At 30.5% G+C, this 27903-nt stretch overlaps 1 protein-coding gene and 2 long non-coding RNA genes across 5 annotated transcripts in view; 1 reads left to right on the top strand and 2 right to left on the bottom strand.

The window, feature by feature from the left end:
- The window catches only part of LOC105200605 (probable G-protein coupled receptor 158), a 167021-nt gene that overhangs the window by 30072 nt on the left and 109046 nt on the right, over window positions 1-27903 (top strand). For all 3 annotated transcript variants that reach the window (XM_026139420.2, XM_026139417.2, XM_026139418.2), the window contains exon 3: window positions 7963-8146. In XM_026139420.2, the coding sequence (XP_025995205.2) occupies window positions 7963-8146 (184 nt within the window). The remainder of the gene's footprint in view (window positions 1-7962; window positions 8147-27903) is intronic.
- Window positions 12-27464, bottom strand: LOC113004863. Its single transcript, XR_003269264.2, has 4 exons — window positions 27086-27464; window positions 21004-21178; window positions 20640-20862; window positions 12-143 (listed from the first exon to the last, which is right to left on the bottom strand). It is a non-coding gene; the product is annotated as an uncharacterized LOC113004863 (long non-coding RNA).
- Window positions 10299-20601, bottom strand: LOC120358914. Its single transcript, XR_005575798.1, has 2 exons — window positions 16750-20601; window positions 10299-16644 (listed from the first exon to the last, which is right to left on the bottom strand). It is a non-coding gene; the product is annotated as an uncharacterized LOC120358914 (long non-coding RNA).

The raw sequence follows: 27903 nt of genomic DNA, 5'->3' as shown, positions 1-27903 counted from the left end.
TCGATCCGGAGTAACATATACTGTAAAAGAATTTTATTTATTTAATTCCAGTCCTTCCTCAGATACTCCTTTAAAACGCTGCTTCTCTTCTGCTTTTTCCATCTTTGCCCGTCTTCGCCGTCTTTAATGGAACTGGACCTGACCTGAAATCAAATTGAATATTTTTCTACGTCAATAAATCTTTTGGTGTTTTTGCTCTTCGCCCTTTGCGACTGCGTTCGATCTTCTTTGAATCTTTTCAGTGATCAGAGAGAAAGAGAGAGAGAGAGAGAGAGAGAGAGAGAGGGAGTAAGAATTTAGGTCTCTCCAATAAAGCGTGTGTGTTCCCGCAGAAATATATTGATTAAATTTTACAAATTTCTCGAGATTTCCAACTAAAATGTACGGAAGTGAAATCAAAATAAAATTTAATCATCTAAATTTGTATATTGTCACGTTTGTAATTTGTCCAAGTTAAATGAAGGGAGAAATTCTCTACGGGATATCTTCTCATTGTCAGAAAGTACTTTAAAGACGGAGCTCTTTAATGAGTTTGTGAAATAAATTTTGTTTAACGGTACGAAAACAAGTATTTTTAATTACCGTTTGAAATGAGGCTTGAAGGTTAAAGACTCAAGGATTATTCGAGAATTTGAAGCGTCGTCGTGGTGGCGGTTAATAGACATGCACATTTCCTAAACAGGTTTCCGGATCTGTAGGGATCTGTATTAAAGAAGGAATTACTGTCGGATAAATCAAGCTGGGGATTTTGATCTTGAAGGTAGGATGAGAAAACGAGGGAAAGAAATGAGAGGTAAGAGACGAGAAATGGTAGAGCAAGAAAAAAAAGGAGAGCACGCGTTACGACTTGGCGCCGTATCAGGGCGCTTCCCCGATTTTTCGCCTCACGAGAATAAAAACGCGTCTTGATTAAGACCGTCTTAATTAAGGGCGTTTTCTCATCTCCCGGTTATCTTCATACGCGGCTATTTTATTCAGTTACATTACATTCGGCTATTTTATTCTGTTACATTCGCATATTCAGTTGCATTACTCAATTTATTATGAGCTTATCTAAGCAGATATACGCGGCGCATCGCTTTTATTTTATTCTCTGGAGCAGTGTGGCGTCTGTCATATTTTTACAATATTTTAAACTGACATCCGCGCCAGTATATCATACATCTTTATCTTGTTTCGGGTGTAGCATATGCGGGCCATAAAATGTGTCCTTTCTTTAAACAGTTGAGTTAGATAAAACATGAACGAGTTACGTTAAATAAAATGAATATATGAGAGAAGCTACGGGAACAGGCATTCTTACATCGCATTCGTATTATAGATAGTAATATTAACTTTTTCACTTTTCTCTTGTCTCTTCTCATATTTATTTATATTAAATTGCTGTATCTGCAATAAAATTCTCGCGACAATTTTTATAGATGTTTTGGCTCTACATCAACTAAAAGTTATTGAAATTTAAAAATCAAAGGCTTTTTTTGTCGCAAATACCCGAATTTTGGTTCTGAAATCAGCTGCAAAAAAAACGAAAAATTTAGCTTATATATAATGCTTTATATTATATAGCGAAAATTACTTTGTAGTAGTTGCAGTTTTTGGGTAAATAAATTTTTTACGGATAAATGGATGTGTAAACGAATTTTTGCATAAATATTTATTAAAGTTTTATTAGCAGAGGAAAAGGCAGTAACATAGCACTCATATTTATTTTTTTGAAACATTGTTATTAATCCATATTTTATATTGAAACGTGAATAATTATATTCATCAAAGTGTTGTCTAACAGGTTCTAGATTCCAAGTAATGAAATATTTATTAAAATGTGATTTATAAAAATGTGATGTATTATACAATCATAATCCGCGCACTGCGGTAGAAGAGGAAAATAGTAATAATATGGCTAACCCGAAAATAAATTTAAAAAATTAGTTTGATTTAAAAAACACGTTGCATTTTATTACAAGATTATATATTTTTAATTTTCTATTGTTTAAAATTTTCCTGCTTTAGAATGTTCCTGCATTTAAAAACATTAGAGATATCATTTTATTCGTGTTCAACATCAAACTACAAGTATAAAATATCTCTAATAATTCTGAATACACAGTCCTCTAGAGTAATAATCAATTTATCGAAGAAATATTTCAATATAACAATTTTGCTTAAAAAGCCATATTAACAAAGTTCCATGTTATTGTTTAACTTTGCATAACTCGTATACAGTCGAATAACAAGTTAAATAATAAAAAACTGTTGAGTGTACATACGTTCGTGTGATAATATGCTCAAGTTTAAAAATAATGAGGAAGTATGTGTAATTAAAGGTTAAAGTATACCTTGAAAAAGTTTCCAAGTTCTCAAAGATAAAAATGCTTTATAACAATCGTCAGCTATTGTGTTAGCTACTGTATTAGCGCCAACATGGGCGGCGACTTTTGTGGGATGTGTGTGTGGAGTACTCCACAGATGAGAATTTTTCATGTGTGGAATTCCACACATGAAAAAAAAAACTAAAACTAAAAACTTATAATATTGATGCACTTATGGATGAGTTAATTATAAAGAATAAAATTCGGAGTACAACGTTTGTTCTACGAAATTAAATTTTTTATCAAATTTTCTTCATTAAGTTTTGTTTCGTAAGTTTAAGTATGTTTCAAGTTAAACTATAAATATTTATAAAATATTTACAATTTCGTTGCTCATTATTGTGTATAATTTCTTATGATAAAGAGATTTTAATATGAAAATTAAATAAATTCTGAAAACTTTTTGTCCCCCCTGCCCCCTCCCGATCAAATTGTCCAACTCCACACATGGCAAGCCGACAAGTCGCTGCCCCTGAGCGCCAGTGTAAAAACGACAGGCTACTAACGAATTTAGCCATTAGCAATTGCTAGAATTCGTCACCTCCCTGGCAAAAATAGAAAGCTTCTTGAAGCTTCTCGAAACGTTGTACAAGCGTCTAACGCTTCGATGACCCAATCTACTTTATATACACTTTGGTACGCTTTCATTACACTCTCCACACGCTTTATTTACGTTCCGATGTCCCAATTTACGCTTTATGCTTTATTTTCACCATGGCTAACAACGAAAATAACAGTAGTAGCCGAAATGTCCATAGTATTAAACTATGATATCTCCTTCTCCTCTATATGTAAAAACTTTGATTTAATTCGTAATATTATTTTCACATAAAATTTGCAAATAAGTACTACAAAATGCAATTTTACATAAGAATCAAGAGCGAATAAAAAAATTAAATAATTTTACAATAAAAAAATTATGCTCAAATTTTACACAGATACTCAAATGTAGTAAGAGAACAATCTATGAAATTGTTAAATTTTTGGTAATAAGGTAAGCGTACCTTACATAACCTAGTACACTGTAAAAAAATACAGTAAATTTACATATAATGGATGTAAAAATTATTACAATCAGTCTCGTAAATATAAAAAAAATCATGTAATTTTATAGAAATTATGTAATTCCACAAAAAAATATGTAGATTTGCTTTTATTGAGTAAATATCTTATTTTATATGGACAATTACGTATATAACAAGATATTTTAATATTATATGTTTATCTAAATTTTTGTAATTTAATACAACAATATTCCATATATCGCTGTGAAATATAATGCAATTAACATTCACTGTGCATACGTGAAAACTCTGCCCATCTAGCATCTATTCCGCGATATGTGCGGGCACAGTAAGTTGTCATTCTATTGTTTACAACATGTGTGATAAAGAGACAATATTTGAATGCATAATACAATTGTAAAACGCACTGACCATAACTTTCCATACATGTTGCAAATTTACTTCTGCAATCTGCTTAATTACAAATTACAAAATTAACTTTACCTTTGTATATTGCAAATTTATAAATGTGTAAACATTTACAACTACTTAGTAACTTTACATCCATTATAGTGGGTAATTTTGAAAGAATTTGTTTACAGTGTATCTAATATAGTCTATTTGCTGTTTCTAATTAGTTACATAATGAATTCAACAAATAACGCTAATATGTCGTATGCTAAACTATCAACGTAATTCGTTTGAAACAGGCAGCTCAATTTGTATATTCTATTGATAGTGAGGTCAACAAGATTAAAAAATAGAATTTTTTAATTTATGTCTCCCATGATCTATAATATTTATAATAGGAAAGTTTTCTGGAACTGCTTTCTATAACTATCAAGTGGTGATTATTAATCTCCACAGTTCATATTATCATACCTATATATTTATACTTTACAATGCTATATTTAATTTCTATTATCATCATAATTTCCTGCTTGTAACCAAAGAAAGAAAACTTTATGTAAGGTAGAGTTAAAATAGCCTAGATCAATAATGAGTATACACACATGTCGATTGTAATGTTTTTTCGATACCTTTACTACTTCAGATTAAAATTTCAATCCCCCTATTAAACTCCGATTCATAAACCATGGCTTTAAAAAAGAAAAATTAGAGATAAGTCAATCGTTTTATTTAATAGATTATTAACAAAAATAATTCTTTGTATACTCTTATACGTTAGTATGTCAATAAACGCGTTAATCTGTTAATAAACTTATAAACGTGACATTGGACTTTATTATGCATTTTTATCGCTTTATTATCTATTTTTCTAACACTTGGTGAAAAAGAGGAAAACATGTAATTAAGTCGTATTGAGTACGTATTATATATAATATAAACTAAAGGGCTAATTTTTTCTGTATATATAAAACTCTTCATTTCATCCACGTAAATATTTGAAATTGTCCCGTTCTTAAATTAATATTAAACAAAGAGTCTTGTAATATAGATTCAATATAAATCAAAGCTAGATCTCAGTGCTAATATTTATTGTACGATTTTATATAATGTTGTAAAACGCAGTTCTAAGTTGAACGAGAAATAGTAATATTACAATATTAAATTGAGAAATCGATTTAATAATAACCGATGCTAATAAGCATCTACATGTGAGAACTCTTTCCCCCAAAAAGTTATTCGACGCGTAGTTGAACTTGAAAATGGACATAAAGTCATATAATAAATATTAGCCGAGATCTAGCTTTGACTTATAAGGCTCTTCGTTTCATATTTGTGTTCCCACATATGGGTCAATGTCCCTGCTTAAATTAATATTTAGATATGTTTCCTATTTTGAATCTAGCCCTTATTTTTTAATTTTAGATTTAGCAAAGAGTTTGAAAAAATTGCAAAGCTTAGGCCATATAGGGTACAGTTATCTTACTTTCAGATATGACACATATACATCCTTAAAGTAACAATTTTCTTAAAGATACAATGTTTTATACGTATATCTACTAATTGTGATAAACATAATAAATATAGACGCAGTCGTATTTATCATCAGTTCATTAGGACTAATTATATATGACAGCGTCAATTTGAAATTTATATATAATTACAAGAGCTTAAAAGAACGCGGAGATTTATCGTAATTATCTTAAGTGGCAGCTCTAATTTCTACCGGTTTAAATATATGCGAGCCGTCTTGATAAATATTTACGAGGTTGCATAATTTTATTACCGTTTGCCACGATAGCAAGTTCCGTCGCGCTTAATATAATCTGAGACGCATAGCATACTTGAGAGTTCGAGCCGGAGATGTTACTATCTTGCAAAGGGAAAAAAAAAATTACATCTACAAACGATGTGAAACGACCAAGAAAGTACCGGCTACGACGTGTGCCGTGTGTTATACGACAACGGCTGTAAACGGCATCGATTATCTCGCGGGGCGACACGAAGAAAATTGGGCAAATAACGTTTCTCACGTTTCGGGCGGATCATGACCGATAAAGCCCAGCAATTTCTTCATGAAGGGAGAAAACGGGAGTCGTGACCGACGACGACACCGATGGCGAGAGGTGAGGCGAAAAAAGCGAGTAGCAAGCACGACGGAAAAACAGATACGACGAAGCTCGTTTCCTTTATCTACTCGGGGAACCCGAAGACGATTCCTCGCGGCACCTCCTTCCGCTCTGCCTCGTATATTTATACGAATCCTTAATACTCTCTCTCTGCGCCACTCCGCAGTGTGCACACCGCACATACTGAGATACACGTGCAAGGCTCTTATTGTTAGATCCTTGAATTACCGGGATCTTACTCGGAACCTTACACAGTAGATTTCCAGAGAGCCGGGCGTCTGGATCGTTGAATTTCTGGAGATTAACTTCTGGAAACGTTGTCTCGGCGAACTCTCTGCTCGTGAGAGCAGAAATAAAGGAAAAATAGTTTTGAGAAAATTAATTCAGATACTGATGAAATAGTCCGCTCTTAAGTCCGCTCTCGAGATTATCTAAGCAAGATAAAGGAGGAAAGATGGAAGAGATGGAAAATTATGTTACTGCGCGCGAATAAATTATGTAATGCGTTCAAAGTATCTGAAAATTTAGCTAGATACAAATCTGAAAAGAATTTTTATTAAATCATCAAAATACTTATGTAAGAAGGGCTCGCTGAGCAATGCTGCAAAATGTTTTGACGTTTTAGTCAGCTTACGAAAAAGTATTACTGCCAAAAAAATTACACACAGAAAATTACATACAGAATTTGCTATTTCCTGTGATTTTTTTTAGATTGGCAGTAATACAAAATGTACAATATATGTGTGTGTGCAAATACATACACAAGCAATACTTTGACGAATATAATTGTTCAAGTTTCTAAAAAAATCACGGAAATAGCAGATTCTGTGTGTAATTTTTTTTCGCAGTAATACTTTTTCATAAGGGTCTATATAATTATTTCGATGTTATAACAAAATTATTTTCAAATTCTAAAAAAATTTAAAATTTAAGCAAAGAACTAAAACAATAATTAAAATTCTAAAGACCAAGCAAAGTCAGTGAGATAAAAAAGCCAATAACACAACGCAAGTTCTTAGTGTAACAATACAATTATTTATTAGTTAGCCACAAGCTTCAGTCAAACGTTTCAATTAACGTAACCACCCTTGGTTTGGATCATCCTCAGCGAGAACAGGAAACCGAAGATAGATACGGAAATAGAGATAGAAATTGAGAGCAGGACTATCGCAGTCAAGTAAATTAAAAAGCTGTAAAGATGTTAAAAACGCTTGAGACAAATGATGACCATAACTGTACTGAATGAATGAAACGCAATTGTAGAATCAATAAAAATTCTTTTTTTAATTTGTAAAAACAACTTACTTGTCAAAATTGGTAAAAAAATTAAATGTATCCGCTGCGACAGGTGACGACCTTGTATGAATCATGCGATAAACAGAAACTAGCGCAACGTTGAGTTCAATGTACATGAACAGAAAGAAGGGGATCGAATTAATTTACTTGACTGCGACGGTCCTGCTCTTCATCTCAATCTCTGTATCTATCTTCGGTTTCCTGTTCTCACTGAGGAAGACGCAAATTAAGGGTCGGAACGTTTGATTAAAGCTTGTTACTAACTAATTTAAATAATTGATACACACTAAGAACATGCGTTGGCTTTTACCGGCATTTTTCTCTCACCAAATTTGTAAGGTTTGTAAAATAAAAAGTTTTTAGTTCTTTCCATGCAGAATTAAGACGTGCTTTTTTTTATTTTCAATTAATCAGATAAATGATAAATAATAATTACCATCGAATTACTATCAAGATAAATAATTAATGATATAATTAGAGGAATATCTGATTGAATTATAATTTCAATCGAAAGAGTGCGATTAATTTTTGATTAAATATGTCATAATTAATTTTTGATGCTGCGTAATATTAATTAATTTACGTATCAATTAGTACTAATGCGTAAAAAAAATATAATTGCTTTATATTAAATTAGAAATTAATCAGTTGTACGTACTAATAAAGTCGTCATTAGAATGGAGATCCTTTAATTAATTTTCGGGGGAAGAATAGACTCGACCTATTTAATGATTTCTCTCTGTCGCTCTATTTCAGGATTCCACACCTACACGTTGAACGAAAGCGCGCACACAGAAAGGGAGGAGGACGAAATCTTGACAGTGAAATACGAGGATGGCAGATGGTCGAAACCGTATTACGACTGCGGGGGTGGCAATATCTGGATGCTGACCTACACTGTACCCTTCTTCGGATACATCAACGATACCTACTTCTTCAAGTGAGTATTCCTCTTGTTATATTAAGAGCGCGATTAACTTACTACACTTGTTGACAAATCGAGATGTCTGCACGAGGCCCTTCCAAAATAAGGCTCTTATACGAGCCCTGCATGATCAATACTGATCAGTAATATTAAATCAGTAATACTGATGCATCAGTATTTTCGAGGTTATTTCTGCGATCACGTCCATGATTGCGGAAGTATACTGAAGAAAGTACGTCCTCTTCATACTATCAATATCCCCACCACGAAGAGACTGATCATGCTCGAAAATGAAAAAAATCCAGATTATCGTCAGTATTCTATGTTAATCCATCCATATTAATCACACGATCAGTAATATTGTCAGTATTTGTCAATACTGACAGTGTTATTGATCGCGTAGGGTCCCTATTACACAATAATACCGATCTCAGTGATATATTGAATCAGTAATACTGAGGATTACTTCTGCGATTATAGAGCTACGCTAATGAAACTACTGACGCGTCCTCTTCGCACAGTCTCAGTATTACTGTCGATATTCCTACCACAAATGCGATACTGATGCTCGAGAATCGCGAAATTGGGATCAGTGTTCTACATGAATCCACCAATATTAACATTATTAACCATACACGGTTATTAATAATATTGTCAGTATTTGTTGGTACTGATAAATATTATAGAAACGGTGTAAGGTCTCCATTATAACATAATAGATGAATAGCAGAAATAATCTTATAGGTTAGGTCGTAAAAATATTGGCGCACACTGTGCTACTGATTTAAAATTACTGATCAGTATTATTGACCGGGTAGGGTCCCCACAACGCGTCGTCTTTACACAGTATTACTGTTAGTATTGCCGTTAGTATCACCCAGCGAAGCTGATGCTCTAGAACAGAGCTCGGCAAGAAATGCGCATTACCGCTGATTTTCAGCTAGCGCTATTACTCTTACCTCACCTCACCAATCTGCATGCAGTCCAAATGTCAATTGGCATTTGGATTGCGTGGGAAGTAGAGAGGAAAGCTTTAAGCTGCAAATCGGCCGAAATGTACATTTTTTTGCTGTGCCCTACTCTAGGAATGAAGAAATTTGAACCACCGCCAATACTCTACATCAATGCATCGATATTAACTATACAATAATGTTGCCGATCAATAATATTGCCATTATTTGTTGGGATCAGAGTAATACTGACAGTATTGATCGTGTAAGGTCTGTATGACTCTCTTACGTCAGTACCATGCATTTGCATTTTGCCCCTTACTCGGCTATCGCGTCTCGGACATAATAAACCAACATACTAAACGATTTCAAATTTTAATTACACATTGACGTTGAAATCTGTTTACGTGCCGAAGCGCAAAATGAAAAACGTCCGCTGCTTAATCTGCCGTGCAGAATGCTCGAATATAAATGTAGATGATGAAATAATCTGGATCTATATGAATGTAAAGTGTAAACATCAGATTGAACGTAATGAATAATTTCAAATTGAAATATGGCGGCCGGGTTACATTATCCAAGTATTACGGCAACTCATCAATCTCTTAACTACGTCGTATCGAAAGATGGAACATAGAAAATCTGAGAGAACGCTGCGTAATGTAAGTGCCACTTACATTATGAATGTACACACATTACTATTTCGCGGATAAAGGCGGCCTGTGCACCGCTCGAGAAATTGTACCGTCATCTTCGCTCCCCAATTGTATTTGAATTCAAGGATCTCTACATTGAAAAACCTCAGGATGCACGAAAAATCTTCGGAATGTAAAGAGTTGGAAGAGTTTCAAGAATCTGAAAATTCAAGTGTCAAAAGTTTTACGGAGCTGGAGGATTCTAGAGTGGGATAACACGCAGTATTTTCGTTAAATCGTAATATCGCGTGAAAACGTTGCACCGTACTTTTTCACTGACAAATTTGCGCTGCGATAAAGAACCGGCAAGTTACAGAATTTATTTACCAGTAAAATACGTTTCTCTCGCCGGACGCTGAAATTACATTATATAGTGAGAGAAATAATTAACTGTGACAGTAATTAACATCTTCTCCCATCAGTTTGATTACGTGAAAATTTAGTTTCCATGAAATTTTTTTCCATTTTTTTTTTACTCTTACTGCGATTCGTTCCAACCTGATTGAGAAAGTATCAGAATTCTTTCGATCGCTCTCCTCGCAACATCTGGAAACCATTTTCATTCAATGTGTCAATTTAGATCCGACTTGTCAATTTGTTCGTAATTACGACGTAAATTTGATCAGCAGATTGGTACCATTTGCGTAAAAAACCGTCGCAATGTAAAAAGAGAAAAGTAATATGAAGGATCGCGTAATATTCACATTGAATTTTTTTAATGACGCTCTCAATTTAAAGATTGGATAATATTCAGTTACATTTCTCGATGTTCCACTTTCCCGCAAAAATTATGAAGATATCATTTTCCGAGCGCGTTTCACAATAGATATGTCTTTTTCGTTAATGAATCTAAAGGGAAGAAAAGAAAAATAAGAGATAAATGAAGAAAATCTGGCGATACCCGATATTTTAAACGTAATAAGTTCTCGAGGGGGATTGCACAATATATAGGTTTCCTCGAACCAAGTACCTAGATATTGAACAACTTGACGGTTTCGATTACGATTTCTTAAGCAAACTTAAAGTCAGCGTTTTCCCTGAAAAAGCAGTTGTTACATATTTAAAAGTTATTTACAGAAGTAACAAAACTTCAACGTTTTGACAAAATACATTCTTTTTAATCCGCTTTTGAGGGGGATTCTATCGTGAATGAATAATGTGAATTAATTTAACTGAGTACCTGATTTAAATGTAAATTCTATACTTAACAACCATTGGTGATTGATCTTTTTGTCAGTGTATGGATAGTAATGCATAGTTTAGGTGCGCTGGAATAAGAAAATAAAGCGTGACGCATTTCCCACGAGGAAGAATTGTATATTTATCGAGACAAGAAAACGCGGAAGAATAGTTTTTCATAATATATGAAAACTGTTATAGGCAGAAAAAAAAAGAAATAGAGTTTTATCGAGGTATTCTGTGTACACTATTTATTCAATATTTTTATTTTATTCCTTTATCAAACTGAGCTTGTGGAGAATGTCCTGTCCTATCGAATCAGTTTATTGTTATATTTATTATTCCAGTGCATCGCGACGCATTGTACTTATAGTTGATAAAGAAGTAGAGAAGCTTATGTCTTTTCTGTCATGAAAGTGCACTTTCTAAAGAAAAGCGCCTTATGGGTTCTCTATCTTTCTCTCTTTCTTTCTTTTTCTTTCCCTGCCTAGTATCGCAAAATTCTTTATTCTAAAACGTAAAATGAAATTATGAAAATATTATTAAATAATTAAATTTCTGGTTAATCAAACTTTAATTTTTTGATAATTAGCTTTAATTAACATTTTAGTAAAATCAAATACAAGAAGAGTAGTAAAAACTGATAACAAATATTGATATTAATTTTTATAAAAAAATGTAATATATAATAATTAAAATATAATTTTTCAATATTATACGTCATTACTATAAAATATTAGAATCAAAATGTTTAAAAGCTAATCTAGTTGGCATCAAGAACTCAATGTGTAGGGCAACAATAAGTAGGGTAACTCCAATATTATTGACTAGCAATTTAATCTGTGATATTAATTATATATAAATAATTTTGAGGTATATAAATTCACTTCGAAAATTATTATTGAGCACTAAGATCCGCTTTTGATCGATTAGCCATTTTTCTCCATGTAAATGTGTGTTGATATAATTGGTCATAACAAATTATTCTTATATTGTTCATTTAGTTTGATGTCTTGTACATCTTATCTCTGTTTGGGATATACAACATTCTTTTATATTAAGCCTCGCTGGACTTAATCCTCGTTGATCCATTGTAAATTTTTCTAAATGCTCCTATGGGATTATTTTGACCTTTATAGATTTTCATTGTTTTTAGGCTTAAAAATTGTTGATAAAAATAAATAAATAGTAGTGCAAAACTCTCAACATTAGAAACACAAAGTTTTTCAGAATAATATAACTAATTACAATTATAATTAAAGCAACTAGTAACATTTATTAGAAACACAAATTTAAAATTATATAACAAGACTTAATTTCTAAAACTCCAAGTATAATTGTAATTATACCAACATTAGCATTTTCATGATCTTAACATGAATGCTCAAGATGGAGTTAATGAGACTTTATTTGTCATTTTTGGAAAAAAAAAAGATGTAGAATTTTGAAAATTTCCATAAAAGCACAAGAAAATGATAAAAAACAGAACATAAAATTTATTGTGCTATACATTTTAAATGCAAAAAAATGTAAAAATTAAATTATGGAATCAAATTGACCCTATTTTGAACTGACGAGAATTAATGTCGCGGTACAGACGCTCTATAATTGGGAGGCACTATTTACTTTTATGCAGAGCATACAAAGTGTATGTACGTATCTACGCTTTACTTAATAACTCTGCACATAACCTCTTTAATATTGCATTATTATTATTTCGTATATGTTTATCGTTCTCTAATGAACGTTGTGAACACATTTCATAAATTATGTCATTTTATATCTGTTTATTATCATTATTTGTAAATTGTCTATTTGCCGTTTATCCCACCTATACACACTTTATTCAAGGCACATCTTTAGGATTTTATTTGGACATTTTTAGGACATCCCTTGGAGGACTGTGCTGATATAAGCACACATAAGTAACCATATATCTCACTCCTATAAGATGTTCTTCTATCTTGATTAGTTGACCGAGAACCCCGCGTTGACCGTAGCGACATAATATTACGGAAAAAATTAGAACTAATAGGCGTAAAAAGTGACGTATTGATGATAAAATTTTATTTTGCCCGTCATTGCGTTGTTATGCTTCATTGTGGAAATGTGAAATTGTCTTGTTTTGACCAAAATTATAAAAATAAGCCGCAAATGAAATTATCTTTGGTTTTTATACGTAGAAGCGTATTTTTCACTCCTTTCAACAGCTCTCCGTGTGTTTTCTTGCCTGAATAGGCTTCACTTCACGTGCCTTTCACGACTATTTACTGACTGTCGGGAGAAGAAAAGAAGAGTGGAGAAGCCCATTTCCGCAAGTGTTTTAAAACGATTTCATTATTTTGTTTTAGCCAAATTCTTTTTATTTACAAATGGCACGTAAGAAACGTCAGCTCAACCGTATGTTTTTCTGTCTGAATAGCCTTCACTTCACGTGCCTTTTACAACTATTTATTATTTATTGACTGTTAGTGGAGAAAAAAAATAGTTGAGGCCCGTTTTTACAAGTGTTTTAAAGTGACCTCATGAATCTGTTTTATCCAAATTCTCTTTACTTACAAATGACAAGAAAGTTCGTGTGATTTCTCGTCACAAGTTTAATGTGGCCGCTACTTTGGAACTTTAAATGATTCTTAATTGAAGCTTCAGCAGCGCACCACTTCGATCAGAACCCATTTCAAATCCCTATAAGATATATAGCAAACTGTAAAGTTTTTTAACATTTTTTTTCACAATGTATAAAAAAATTAATATTTTATCCTTCTAAGCTTTTTTTATAGTAAACAATACGAACCCTCTGTTGGTATAATTTATTTTTTTTAAAGCTTAGTAAATAATACTTGATACAATAAGTTTTGGATAGGTGCGGCATGTATACCGCAGTTACCCTATTTAGAAATCTAAGCACGAGTATTTAGAGATCTGTTGACTGGCGGCCGGATATTCACTGATACAGACAGTAAGAAGAGGTACGCCGTTTTCCCGACAGTGAAATATATGGGGAGTTCATGATCTTGTTTTCCTTTGAGAGATTCGGCGAAACTGTGCACGGGGCACGAGAGCGAAGAGAACACAAAAGGCAACCACATAGTCGCATAATGCCGAGCTAATGATAGCTCACCCATCACACTCTTACTTGCCCCCGCAAGCATACAAGGGGGGCAACAAGTGTGTGGGTGGAACGGACGGTGGAAAGTTACACTGAAGTTGCCAACTCGCTCGGACGCAACCTTGTCGATATTACTAGAAGTTGCCCACCAACAAACTGTCGTAACTAGCGGGAGTTTTCAAAGATCTACCGTCCAGCCAACCCCGCAGAATCGCTCTCATTCCTTCGTGCGTTCATTTGAAATCGTTAAACTTCATCAAACTAGAGAAACTTCTTGCACGTGAATGCGGAAATAGTTGGAATTTCCAAATAAAAAAATAAAAGTAAATTAAAAAATCCCGAGCAGCTTCATACTTTGTTGAGAGTTCCTCAGCGGTTGAGCGGTTTGATGCGAATGGCTACGTGTTTTTAATATAAATGAGATTTTTTTTCTGACGGTTACTTCTTAATTCGTAATCGAATCGAGAAGACTGGACGTGTGGTGGACTATCCGGATTGTATAGGCCATTGCTATGATTTTCGAATATCGCTGTCGCGAGAACGTGAATACATACGTCCTTTAAGCAACTTTCAGTTAATTTTTCCCGCGGGTTAAACTCAAATAAACAAGGATAATATATCAGTAAGTTACGCATTTCCCGAGTTCGCTATCTATTACAGAGACGTTGGAAACAACAAGTTCGCACAAGAGAAAAGACAGCAAGAAAACTGCAAGAGTTTATCAGACTCAAAAGAAGGAACTTCATTTTTCCCCGATTTTTTTATTATTTAGATTAAACTTGCGTTATAAAATGTTCTGACATTGTTAGATTCAACTTGAAATTTTATTTTACACGAAGTGTTCAGCAATAACGCATCTGGCACGTATAGCGTTATTTCTTTTGTCAAAAATTCAAACAACCCGGCAAAATACTTTTTTGTATATACTTATATATGATGATTACATAAAATTATGTATAATTATTATATATAATTATTATATACTTTTCATATATATTTATTATGTATATATAATTTTACATATAATTATATATAAAATGTCCATATATATTAAAATCTATATAAATTACACATATTTTATAAATAATTATATATAATTAATATATTAAAAAATGTTCCCGGAAACTCTCTTTGCTAAATATGTTGGAACATAAGTAGTTTTTTATATTGATTAAAATTATTTTGGCAAATCTTTAATTATTATAAAACATTTAATATTCAAAAGAGCTAAGAAAAAATATAATGCGAAATTAAATCTTAGTGGAAAAATTGATGTTTCGATCAGTTTTTAACAAGGAACGTTATCTTACTCTCTCGCTATATTACCAAACGCTGTATGTAAAACAGAAATAAATATCCAATTTTAAATTAGAAATCCAATCTTAAATTACTCGGTACTACGTTAAACATCGCGACATCGCTGATCTTTCCTCCGATTCCACCCTCTTGACAAGCGGTAACAACTTTTCCATTCGGAACAACTACAATATACCATGCATCTGTTAATGTTTTGTCTGTCGACGTTTCATCCGTCTGTTTCCGCTCGACAAATTCAAGGTGGAATTACAACCAGTATTACGATTATCAAACAAACTGTTTATGAGCAAGTTTATGTTTAAATTAAACCTTATTTTTGAAGTAACAAAAAGATTGGAAAGTCAACATTTAAATATTGTTTGCTACGTTTTATCTAACAATAAGTTAACTTTTTCTCTAAACATTTCAGACTTTTTATTTTTTTTTCTCCCGTGAATACTGTGTTTACTTGAAATTTTTGTCAATTATCCTTCTATTTATCTTTTGATAATTTTATTGAATATTTCTTTCATTCATTATTTTGACCGTTTTGTTCCAGTAAACGTACCCTGGAGAGTCTACCTTTTCCAAATCCGTCATGTATATTTCTTTTATTGAGTAAGCGTATTAAAAAAAAAAAACTGGTTTTTTTCACTACAAACGGAATTTTCCATTCGAAACAAAAAGCCAAATGAATGTTTAAAAAACGTTTAGCTAATTGTACATAGCAATTAACTTTGACGTATTGTGAGACGCTTGACGAAGTAGAATAACATCATTATCAGGGATAAAAGTAATGAGTTGTGTTACGAATAACGTCGTTATACACAACTCATTACTTTTATATAATAACAATTTGATAATGACGTTATGCCGTTTTTCATAATGGTAAAGTCAGAGTTGGAATAGTCACTTTTTTAACAAGTAACTCATTACAATTACGCGTGCACGTAATATGTATATACTCATTGAAAAAAATGTAACTTGTTACTTTATTCGTAACGGATTAGTAACATTAATCACGTAACGAGGTAACTAATGAGTAATAGTAACGAATTACTTGTCAAAGGGATTATGTCAACGCATTACCACTACCATTATGCAAAATTGTAATGTCATTACAAAATCGTTAGTATAAAAAAGTAAAAGCAACGGCGATGCGGTACTCGTAACGGGAATCCGACGAAAAATTCGGTTTCGATTTCGGACGAAACTGAAAGGGAGTTTTGATGTAACTAAAGTTCATCGAGTTATAATTCGCAACAATTTTGAGTACAATAAAATCTACAAAAGAAAAATATTTATTAATTAAATTTCATTTAATGTAAACTATTTATTTTCCAAAGATTTGTTTAGAATATCTTATTTTAGCTTTTAAAATTTGCTTACGAAGAAAGAGGTAAGCAGTATTTATATATTCGCTTCTATACATATCCCAAATTGGAGAATTCCTTTCTAGAAAAGAATCCATTTCCATGAAAGTTTCGGTTTCATGCAAAATGATTGACACATAACCCAATATTCGTTCTCGGTTTCGGCGAAAATTAAAAAAGATTGTTTCGATCGGATTCTACTTGTAACGTATTACTTTCCATTTCTGCGAAAAGAAAAAAATAATGATTGTTCAATCAATTTTTCGATAAGAAATGTCACCTCTCGCTTTTTATATTCCCAAGCATCGTGTATAAGACAGAAATAAACATCGAATCTTAAATTAGTATTTACCTGACACTATGTTAAAGAATATCGTGACACCTTCTATGCTGATCTTTCCTCTAACCATCCGGACGAGCAACGACATTTCTATTCGGAACAACTATAATATGCCGTGGACTTGGCCATCCATCTGTCAATGTTTCGTCTGTCAATGATTCACTCGTCGATGCTTTATCCGTCGATGTTTTATTTGTCGAGGTTTTCTTTTGACAAAGTTGGGATGGAATTAAAATGGTGGCCAGTATCAGTCACGATTATCAGCAAAATGTTTACGAGTGTACTTGTAAACTACAGTTTCATATTTAAATGATACTGTAAAATCCGATTTTTTTAAATAATAAAAGTCAAAGTTCAAATATCGTTTCGTCATCTTTCTCCTTCGTCTTTTCTTCTAATTACCTGAGATTTTTTTATTGTTTTTTTTTTCTATAAATACTGCACTTGGTTGAAATTTTTCTCAATTATCAAACTTTCTATTCATCTTTTGTTAATTTTATTAAACTTTTGTCAATATTCTTTTTGTTATTTCGATCGCGTAGTTCCAATAAGTAAATGGACTTTACAGTCTGCCTTTTGCTCTGTCACTTATATATTTTCCATTGAGCAAGAGTAATGAAAAAATTGGTTATTAATGGATCTCACGACTATATCCGAACGAACGAGAAATTAAATAAGTGTTTGAAAAAGTCTTAGTTAGTTATACATAGAAATTAATCTTGACTTGTTATGAAATGCTTGATAAATTAAAATAACATCACTATATGTTTGAAAACATACTAAAATGTAATTTAATAAGCAAATGTTTATCCGTTGACGCAAGGAAATTACAGTTGCATTTGACGAAAAAAAAGAAGTGTACGCATTAATAATACGGGAACTTTGAATTTCGCATAGCGCTGGATTCTGATGAAACATTTTCTCTAGGGCGAAAACGTGAAAAATGAGAAATTTCTTTATTAATTTCAATGGTAAAAATCTCCACTTTTCACGTTTCCGCTAAAAAAAACGGTTACGTGATCGATACCCTAAAAATAGGCATTTGATTTTTTTGTTATATTGTTAACAATTAGAAATTGAACACATAAAGTTAAAAAAAAATGCAGTATTTCAAAGAATTTTGCAGCTAGCGTAAATTTAAACAATTAAATTAGTTCGGGACTTTTGAAATTTCAACAATTAGAAATTGGCTGCAAAATGTATTAAAACATTGTATCTTTTTTTAACTTTATATATCCAATTTCTATTGGTTCAAATTTCAAAAGTCCTGAATTAACTTAATTGTTTGAATTTACGCTGAAAAATGCATCATAACTCTGTTTCTTTTTTTAATTTTATATGTCCAATTACTAATTGTTGAACTTTCGAAAGTCTTGAATTAATTTAAGTGTTTTTATATTTTTATAATTATATGATATATATAAATATATATGTTGAAAATCTGATGATATTTTCTACGCGTTCTCTTCTCTTGGATAAAATGCGAAAGATCTGCTCTAATTTGGAGCAGTTACGGTATCTTTTTTCTGTATATCCTTAGATAAGTTTCAAATGGAATTACAGCTGCTAATATTATAATTATTAGCAATATCTTTAGAAATTTTATTGCAATATTATAAAGAAAATATTAAAACATTTGATAAAATAACAAAATTCGAATTTCTCAAATATATCAATACGTATATTTCTAACATTTTATTTTTCTTATTCTTTTTGATCCTCTTTTCTAAAACAATATATAGCATCAATGTCTTTTTTTATTCAAATATCTTGTTTTTTCAAATATTTTGTCAGATTTTTCTTTCTTCTTTTTTAGTTTTTATTAATTTTTTTGAATTTTATTATAATTTTTTTTCTCTTGATTCACATTGTCAGATTTCGACATATAAATAAACTCTACAATTTGTCTGCTACAGACCTAATATTTGTAATCATTTAATCAAGCCTTTTTATTATGAGAAAGATTAAATATTAATAAAATTCAACGATCGTTTCCGAGAATTGAAACGTTATATGGACGACCGCTACATATATAAAGATCTGCATATGCATAAAAAGTATTAATCTTGGTCTGTCAAAAGACATGATTCAGAAAAAGAAATAGGATTGCATTTTAAAAGACATTCATATAAAGCACAGCTAGATAAAAAATGTAATGAAGAACCATTCCGTAAGAAATTCTGTGAAAGATTTAAATACAAATTAGGAAAAATGTTAATAAAAAGAAATAATAAGCTCGTATCTCTTCCATTTTTACATTTTCTCGCTCTAGACATTTATACTGTTATACTCCTTTAATATATAATACTTATGTTTTTAAACAAATCTTTTTGTCATTAAAATGATAAGCTTATTAAAAAAATTCTACGATCGTTCATACGGAAATGGTAAATCGTAAAAAATTTTGTTATCCACTTACATCAATGTTTATATCAGAGAATACTTGGAATAGGATTATTGATGAGACATATATAACTATAATACATAGTAAATAGCTTAAAAAAAGTATAAAACTGGATAATGATGTCGTTTGTTTTGCCGTATATAAACATAGATTTAAAAATATTAAAAATCATATAACAACTGAAAGCAAAGAATATCAATGAAAGAAATATATTAAAATAGTATTATTTAAACAAATCTGTTTTCACTAAAAGGAAAACGATATCATAAAGTCGTGTGTTAACAAAAATAAGCAAATATAAAATTTATACGTACCATATATGTATATAGTTCATAATATTTTGATATTCTAAGTACTATACATTTCTCAAATAAAATATAATATGATTTTGTAACATGAATAGACCAAGTATCTTATGAAAAATATATGATGCTCTGGAAAATACGTCTTCAAGAAATTCTTAAAAATATAAAAAACCAGTGTATGGAATAAAGAACTTAACCAGAGAATGTTAAAAGAAAAATAGTTTAATAAAACATAAAGTATTTTTAAAATAAACAGATATTTAATGCAAAGACTTGATGATAATAAAACTTATAGATATTTTAAAATAATAAAAACGTTTATTTGATTTAGATATATATATATATATATGAAAGCTCAATTTTAATTTATAACTTTATTATAAATTTAACATTCAAGCTACTTACTACACTTACTTTTATTAATTTTATTGAATTTCCATCATTTTTTTTACTATTTTTTTTTCAAAAAATGTTTGGTTTTATTAAACAAATTCTACAGAGTTTGTTTGTTACAAACAATTCCAGTAATTTATATTTTATGTTTGAGTTAGCATAGTGAAAAAAACTAACGCGGAAATTCTCACGATCAAATAAAATGAACGAAAAAGTATGATTATATAAAAAAGATTATTTATTTATATTGTATAGCAATTGTTAATATACTTGAAGAAGCAAAATAACATCTCACAATCAAACTGACATAAAGTAGCAAAGAAAATGGAAATAAACATTTATATGATAATCCACCAGCTATGTAATTATATTTGATGAACATTTATTACATGAAGATAAAGGAAAAAAAACATATACATTTAATTCTAAATTGGAATAACTTATCTTATATTTTTAACAATTACCTTATATCTCTGTAGCCGTTAAAGGATTTGACGACAGATACCGCGGCCATCTCTTCGTTGACCATTCGGGCAATCATCAGGACGGAGTCTAACCGGAGCTTTTATAATGTTATATGGAACAGGTTTTTGAACCGGAAGTTTTGAAACTTGACAATTCTCAGGTTGAATTACAGCCGTCAATATTACAAGTACCAACAATGTATTTACAAGAAATTTCATTTTTCTGCAAAGTTTAAGAAACAATAAAAAGTTCGAGAAATAGAATTTCTTAAATATCGTTACGTATATTTTTCGTATCTTTATTTCTTAATTTTTAAATTTTGTTTCTTCTATAAGATATATAACATTCTCAATATTTTCTTACATTTAGATATTCCACCTTTCTAAAATTTTTATCAAACTTTCTCGTTTACTTTTTAGCTCCTATTAATTATTTTAAATCGTTATAAGTTTTGATGCAGATTTGTCTCCTATATTCCAGCAGGTAAACTGGTTTTACAATTTGTCCGTTACAGATATTTATACTCCGTCCATCAATCCTTTTTGTTAAAAAAGAAAACAAAACTAGTTATTAATGGAATTCGACAAATCATTTCCGAGAATTAAGAAGCTATTATATATTGGCGACTACTATATGTATACAATATGTAATATATACGCACGCATTTAAAAATACATACAAAAGTATTAATTTTTATATATTTAAAGATATGATTAAAAGAAAAAAATAGGATTGCATTTTGAAAGACGCTCGTATAACGCAAATCTAAATATAAGATGTGCGATAATTTCGATTTTTACGCCATCGCGAAGATTTACGCCGCAGAAATAAAAAAAACACTCGATTGTATTTTATTTACATGCAACTGCTCTGTGTCGTTATGTCATATTAGTATTTTAATTTTAGTATTTTTACTATTAACATTAACAAAACAGTAATGATTTGAATGGATGTACATAGTAGTAAGTAGCGCAATCATGTATTGCAATCTATATAAAATAATCCCCTAAAAAAATTACGATGTCTTTAAGTTGACTAAAAGAAGTCCTAAATTTCATAAAATGTCTTACAAAATTGTCAAAAAGACGCCAATAAGTCTTTTCGGCGTCTTATAACTTGATTTATGATGTCTTTGAGATGTCTTATAGACCACTTGTTTTCTGATTTATGACGCTCTTTAGACGCCATTATTTTTTGATTAACGATGTTTTATTTAAGTCATTTTAGATCAATATTCTATACGTAGTTATTACTCTATAATCAATAATTTTCCCTCAAATTGAAAACAATTATTTTTCAAGAAAGGGAAGAAACCTTTCTTATCAAAAATTTTGTCAAAAAATTATTCATTATAGAATAATAACTACTTATCGAAAGTAATGGTGTTTGGAGAACTAGAAAATATAAAATTAAATATGAAAGGCATATTATTTGAGTATTAAGATTCGCTATGATCATTGTTGGACTTTTCTTAGGCTCTTTGTTATATCATTTTCTAGTTCTTCAAACTATGCGCCATTACTTTTGGTATTGAAACGCAGTTCTGTTAAATTGAACCAGAATTGATTATCAATTTAATATCATAATATTAAATTGATAATTAATTTATAATAAATTGATTATAATCAATTGATTATCAATTTAATATTAAATTGGTAATCAATTTAATATGCTAACGAGCATCCACAAGATCTCCTCACCCCCGAAATATTGTAAAGAATTTATTACGAAAAATATTACTTTAACCAGGATTAAAAACCTGAACCTTCCTACATTTTGGGCTAATTCGACTACCGAGTAATATTTAGCGCAAAAATTAATTTTTTGAGTTTTGCCATTTTTGAGACAATAGTAATGTGTGCTAGGAAATGCTTAAATAATAATATTATTGATGAAACATAGCGTATAATTTTCAGCAAAGAATATTAACATCAGTAATATGTTGCAATATTGTTATTATTTAACTTTATTTTTCCAAAAAAGGTTACGATATCACAATGTTCCAGAATGTTTATAAAGTCTGCCCACACCTCGTATATTTCACAAATAATTTAAAATTATGAAAAATTTAGAAATATGTGTTCGCCACTCTTTCAACTTCAACCTCCTCAAAAGAATAACTCCTCGAAATAATTGGACACATATTTTGCGGTTTTTCATAATTTGTATAACTGTTTTTAAAAGATAAGAGGATTTATAGAAACTCTACATAATTTTCATAAGAAATTTTTAAAGATGTAAATAATATCAGACGTATTACAACAGAGCAAAAAATTTAACCGCAAAAAACTCAAAGATAATAAAATAAAAATAAAATATTTAACGCAAAAAACTTAATACTGCTTAAAACATTATATCTTTAACAATTATCTTATATTTCTGTATATGTTAACCGATTCGACGACAATTATTGAACTTATCTCTTCGTTGATTTTGCGGAGAAGGACGGATTCTGTACGGAGCAGATATGATATGATGTTGATGGTAGATAGATCTTTGAAACCTTTGACAATTTTCAGATGGAATTACAGCTAATATTACAATTATTAATATCTTTACAAAAAAATTCATTTTCCTGCAATATTGCAAAGTTCAGAAAATAAGAAAAAAATTGAGGAATCGAAGTTTTCAAGTATTGTGTTACGTGTATTTTTAATGTTTTACTTTTCTTATTTTTTTTCAATCCTCTTTCCTTCTAAAAACGTATAAAGCAGGATTTCCGAAACTTATGTAGACAGCGACCTATTTTTTAAAATGCAAACATCTACGACCCATCTAGCTTCAGTGGTTATAAAAAAGCACGAGAAGGAAAGTGATAAAATGATTATTTATTTACACTACTTCACTACTTCTTTTTCAATTTTTGTTAAATACAATTTTTAAATTTTGTTAAATATAAATTTGGTTTTTTAATATAACAAGGTGTGAAGATGCAAAGAATGTTCATATTTTTATTGATAGCTTTGTCGGCATTGATGCGAATCATTTTCATGCGCAAATAATTTAATTTGCAGTTTGTTTCAAAATTTGTATGACTTTGATTTCTACCATTACTGAAAAATTGATCGCAACTCGTACTTTGGGAATTTCTGATATGTAGTGTTCTTAATTCTTTTTTACTCTTAGATATCCTACCTTTTCAAACTTTTGTCAGATTTTCCATTTTTATCTTTTAGCTTCTATTAAATTATTTATAACTTTTTTTTTTAACACACAAGTTTATTTCTTAGAGCTCAAAATGTAAATAAACTCTACAATTTGCTTGGTGCAGACTTGCTATTCATATTTAGTCAACCATGCCTCTTTTTTTGTGAACAAAACAAATTATTAACAAAATTTGGTTATTCATTCGTCTCTGAGAATTTAAGAAGTCGTATCGGCGACTAAAACATTTATTGAAATTGCTGTATTTATAATCTTGGTATCTAATAATAATTACTTTTGTGTAAATTTTTATAATCTCCATATAGCTTACGTAAATTGAGCATTGTATATTTGACAAAATATAGTTCTTAATTGAAGCCGAAATATGTAGAGGAGAAGAGGGTATGGCTACTGTCGACAATATAGCTACCACTATTATTTCCGTTATTAGGTGACGTATTCTAACAATCGCTTATGGAATTATTTGCTTAGTAGCTCGCCGTTTTTTAGTGATGCTAATATGCCAATACATAACGACTGACAATTGTTATAAGGCATTTTTACTTTTGAGCACTTCTAAACTTTTTCAAGGTATACTTTTAACCTTTGATTATTATACATACACTTCCTCATTATTTTTAAATTTGAGTGTATTATCAAACAAATGTACATATACTGGAGCGTTTTTTTGTTATTTACCTTCTTATTTGGCTATACGCATTTTGAGTTATACAAAGTTAAAACAATAACATGGAATTTCATTAATATAGTTTTTTAAGCGAAACTTTTATATCAAAATATTTCTTCGATAAATTGATTATCATTCTAGAGAAAGGTGTCTAGAAACATTAGAGACATCATTTTACGCCTGTTGTTTCATGTTAAACAGGGATAAAATATTTTTAACTAAATTTATAGTGGTATTTCTAAAGTTTCTTAACGCAGGAAAATTCTAAACAATGGAAAATTAAAAATATATAATTTTGTAACAAGGTATTGTGTTTCTTTTAAATTAAACTAATTTTTTAAAATTATTTTTATGAATAGCCATATTACAACCACTTTTTTCTTCCACCGATTATGCAGTGCATTAGATTTTTATAATTCACGTCCTATATAATAAATATTTTATTACTTTGAGTCTAGAATCTGTCAAACAACACTCTGAATGTAATCGTTCAAGTTTCGATAGAAAATATTAATTATAAACGAAGTTATTCAATAAAATAAAAATGGGTGCTATATTACCCTCTTCTCTTCTAATATCGCAAATTAAATAAACGAGCAGATATAATAATTATGATGTTTATTAGTATTTTTTTTAATTATAAAGAATTTATTGTAAAAAATAACATTTCAGCCTAGATTCGAATCTGGATCCTTCTATATTCCAGATATCTTAATTCAATTACTGAGACATGTTATAATATTTATCGCAATAACCAATTGCTTACGGAAACGTCTTTTTGACAACAATAATAAAATTAGAATTGATGAAAATATTAAACATAAAGATGAGAGAATCTATATTGATTCACAACAAATCTTAGTGCCTAATAATTATTTTTGTATGAATTTTTACAATTAATTTGATTATCAAAGATGAAGATGCTATAAGTATCTTTAAAAACTGTAAAGAATTTATGTAATCACAGTCAGGATTAATCCTGATTAACATGACACCTATCACTGTACGAGATTGGAATGACGATATGACAGGTGTCGTATTAATTCAACTACGGGAACATGTGGTGAGATTTATCACAATAACCAGTATTTGTTTGACAGAACGTCTTTTTTCGTGCGATGTACCTACATAAAAAGGGATGCTACGCGGAATATAAAATGCGATTTTTTTAACATAAAAGTTGCTATAACTCGGAAAAGACTTATTTCTGGACTTATGTTTATATAGCTTTTTTTTCTTCTTTTGGGGTTCCGAATTACGTTTCAAAATATTGCCAGCAATTTTCCGGACACACTGTATATATTTTATTATATATATATATAATAAGTTGAATATTAAATCGTATGACTAACTCAAGAAATATTCTGACTATGATGAGATTTATCGCAATAATCAATAAGTTGAATATTAAATCGTGTGAATAATACAAGAAATATCCTGGCTACGATAAGATTTATCGCAATAATCAGTTTGAGAAATCTTTTCTCAGGCGACGTATACATACAATAATACGTTGAATATTAAACTGTGAATAATACAGGAAATACCTTGACTAGAATGATAATTTTCGCAATAAGTTTTTTAAGATGCGCACAACATCGCTATTAAATTTGATGATCAAATCAATTTAGATATTATTTCTGACTTCAGTTTACGATTGTATTTTAAGTCCGATTTATTATATATATTTTGGCACGTTTATGGAACTAAAAAATATATTTAATAATTGATATAAAAATAATTAATCAACAAGATCGAGTTCGATCGAGAAATTGCACTTCCTCTTATTTCTTATATAATTCATATTATCTAATATCAAACTTATTATTATATATATATATAAAATAAAATAAATAAACCAAGAAATTATTAGAATTAAATATATGAAAAATGCGAATAAAAAGTGACAGGCATTTATCTCTCTGCATTATGAGGATTTATATTATTTATATTTTTTCGATTACGCAAATCTTTCTGTCGGCGAAAAGAAATTTATTAACAAATTTGTACGATCATTTCTACGTAAACGATAAAGCACTATGAAGATTAAGTTATCTGATTCAAGTATCAACCTTCATATGTCAGGAAGTGCTTGAAAAATGGGATTATTGATGGGGCACAGCTGTAACGCATAGCAAATATATCCCAAAAAGCCTGTCGATCCGGGAAAGATACGCAATAACATCTCTCGTGTCGAGAATTGTAGTATCTCTGTACGTATATGAAACGAGATGTTACTGCGTGTCTTGATAAAATGTAGCGAATAGGTATTTCCTGCTGCGAAATAATTGCACTTAAATATGATGCTGAAGCAGAAATATGGATGAAAATGTTGCGACATTATCTGTGCACCTATATTTCGCCATTTAATATAATTAGATATTAAGTTACTCCATTCTCCTATCTTTACCTTGCACGTCTTTGTTACAAGATCTGACGACACGTTCCACGATGATCTTTTCGTTGGCCTGGCGGGCAAGAAGTGTCTCTATCTGGAGCAACTATGAAACTTTCTAACATTATAGAAGGCCACGTTTGATTCGAGTTCTCTTGACAAGTTCCAGGTACAATCGTAGTAGTCGCCAATATCACACTTATGAGCAGGATACTTACGAGACATTTCATTTTCAAGCACTATATCGGAAAACTCGAGAAACAATAAAATAAAGTCGAAGTTTAAATATCGTGCGTTTCTCCTTTTTGCAGCTGCCTCTTCTTCTAATTATATATAGTGTTTCTGAATCCCGCTTATATATTTTCGACTGTCTCGAAATTGCTGTCTGATTCACACAACTTGTCTGGATGTTGTTATTGTGCTAGCACATAAACGGAGACTCTATCCGTTTGTCCGTCATCTTATATTTATATTCCTTCGATTGCGCAAGTCTTTCTTCTCTGAACGAAACTGGTTGATAATGAAATTCAAGTATTCGAGAACCAGGAAACTACGGTTACAAAGATTCGTGTACATGTGTAGGTATTTCTTGGTACGTCAGAAATACTTAAAGCGTAGAATGGCTTATCGTTAAAGAGAGCTCGTAATATAAATTCTAAACTGAATAAAGATAACAAGAGAGTAAACATTCTGCATGTGAAATCACGTTTAAATATAAAACACAGGAAGGATGGTAGGGAAAGTGGAAATAGGCTTTAATTTAAAATACGATATGATCTTTTTGTGTCTCTCCTCTTCTATATATATTCATGCACGAGAGAATTCTCATAAAACTTAACCTGAAGGTCATGGTTAGTCATGGGACAGCGGCATTTAAAAGAATTTTGTGTGATTTTTATTGATTTATTATCTACATATATTTGCATTTATTATCTGCGTATTTTTACGTATATTTTTTTTTTGTTTTAACACAGTAAAATATTACAAAGGTTTGATTATTTTTACTAAAATATAAATAACATGTGACCTTGATCAT

Source organism: Solenopsis invicta, chromosome 11 (assembly GCF_016802725.1).
Source record: "Solenopsis invicta isolate M01_SB chromosome 11, UNIL_Sinv_3.0, whole genome shotgun sequence".
NCBI lineage: Eukaryota > Metazoa > Arthropoda > Insecta > Hymenoptera > Formicidae > Solenopsis > Solenopsis invicta.
Note: the sequence above shows the minus strand (reverse complement) of the source record. Positions and strands in the feature narration are given on the sequence as shown.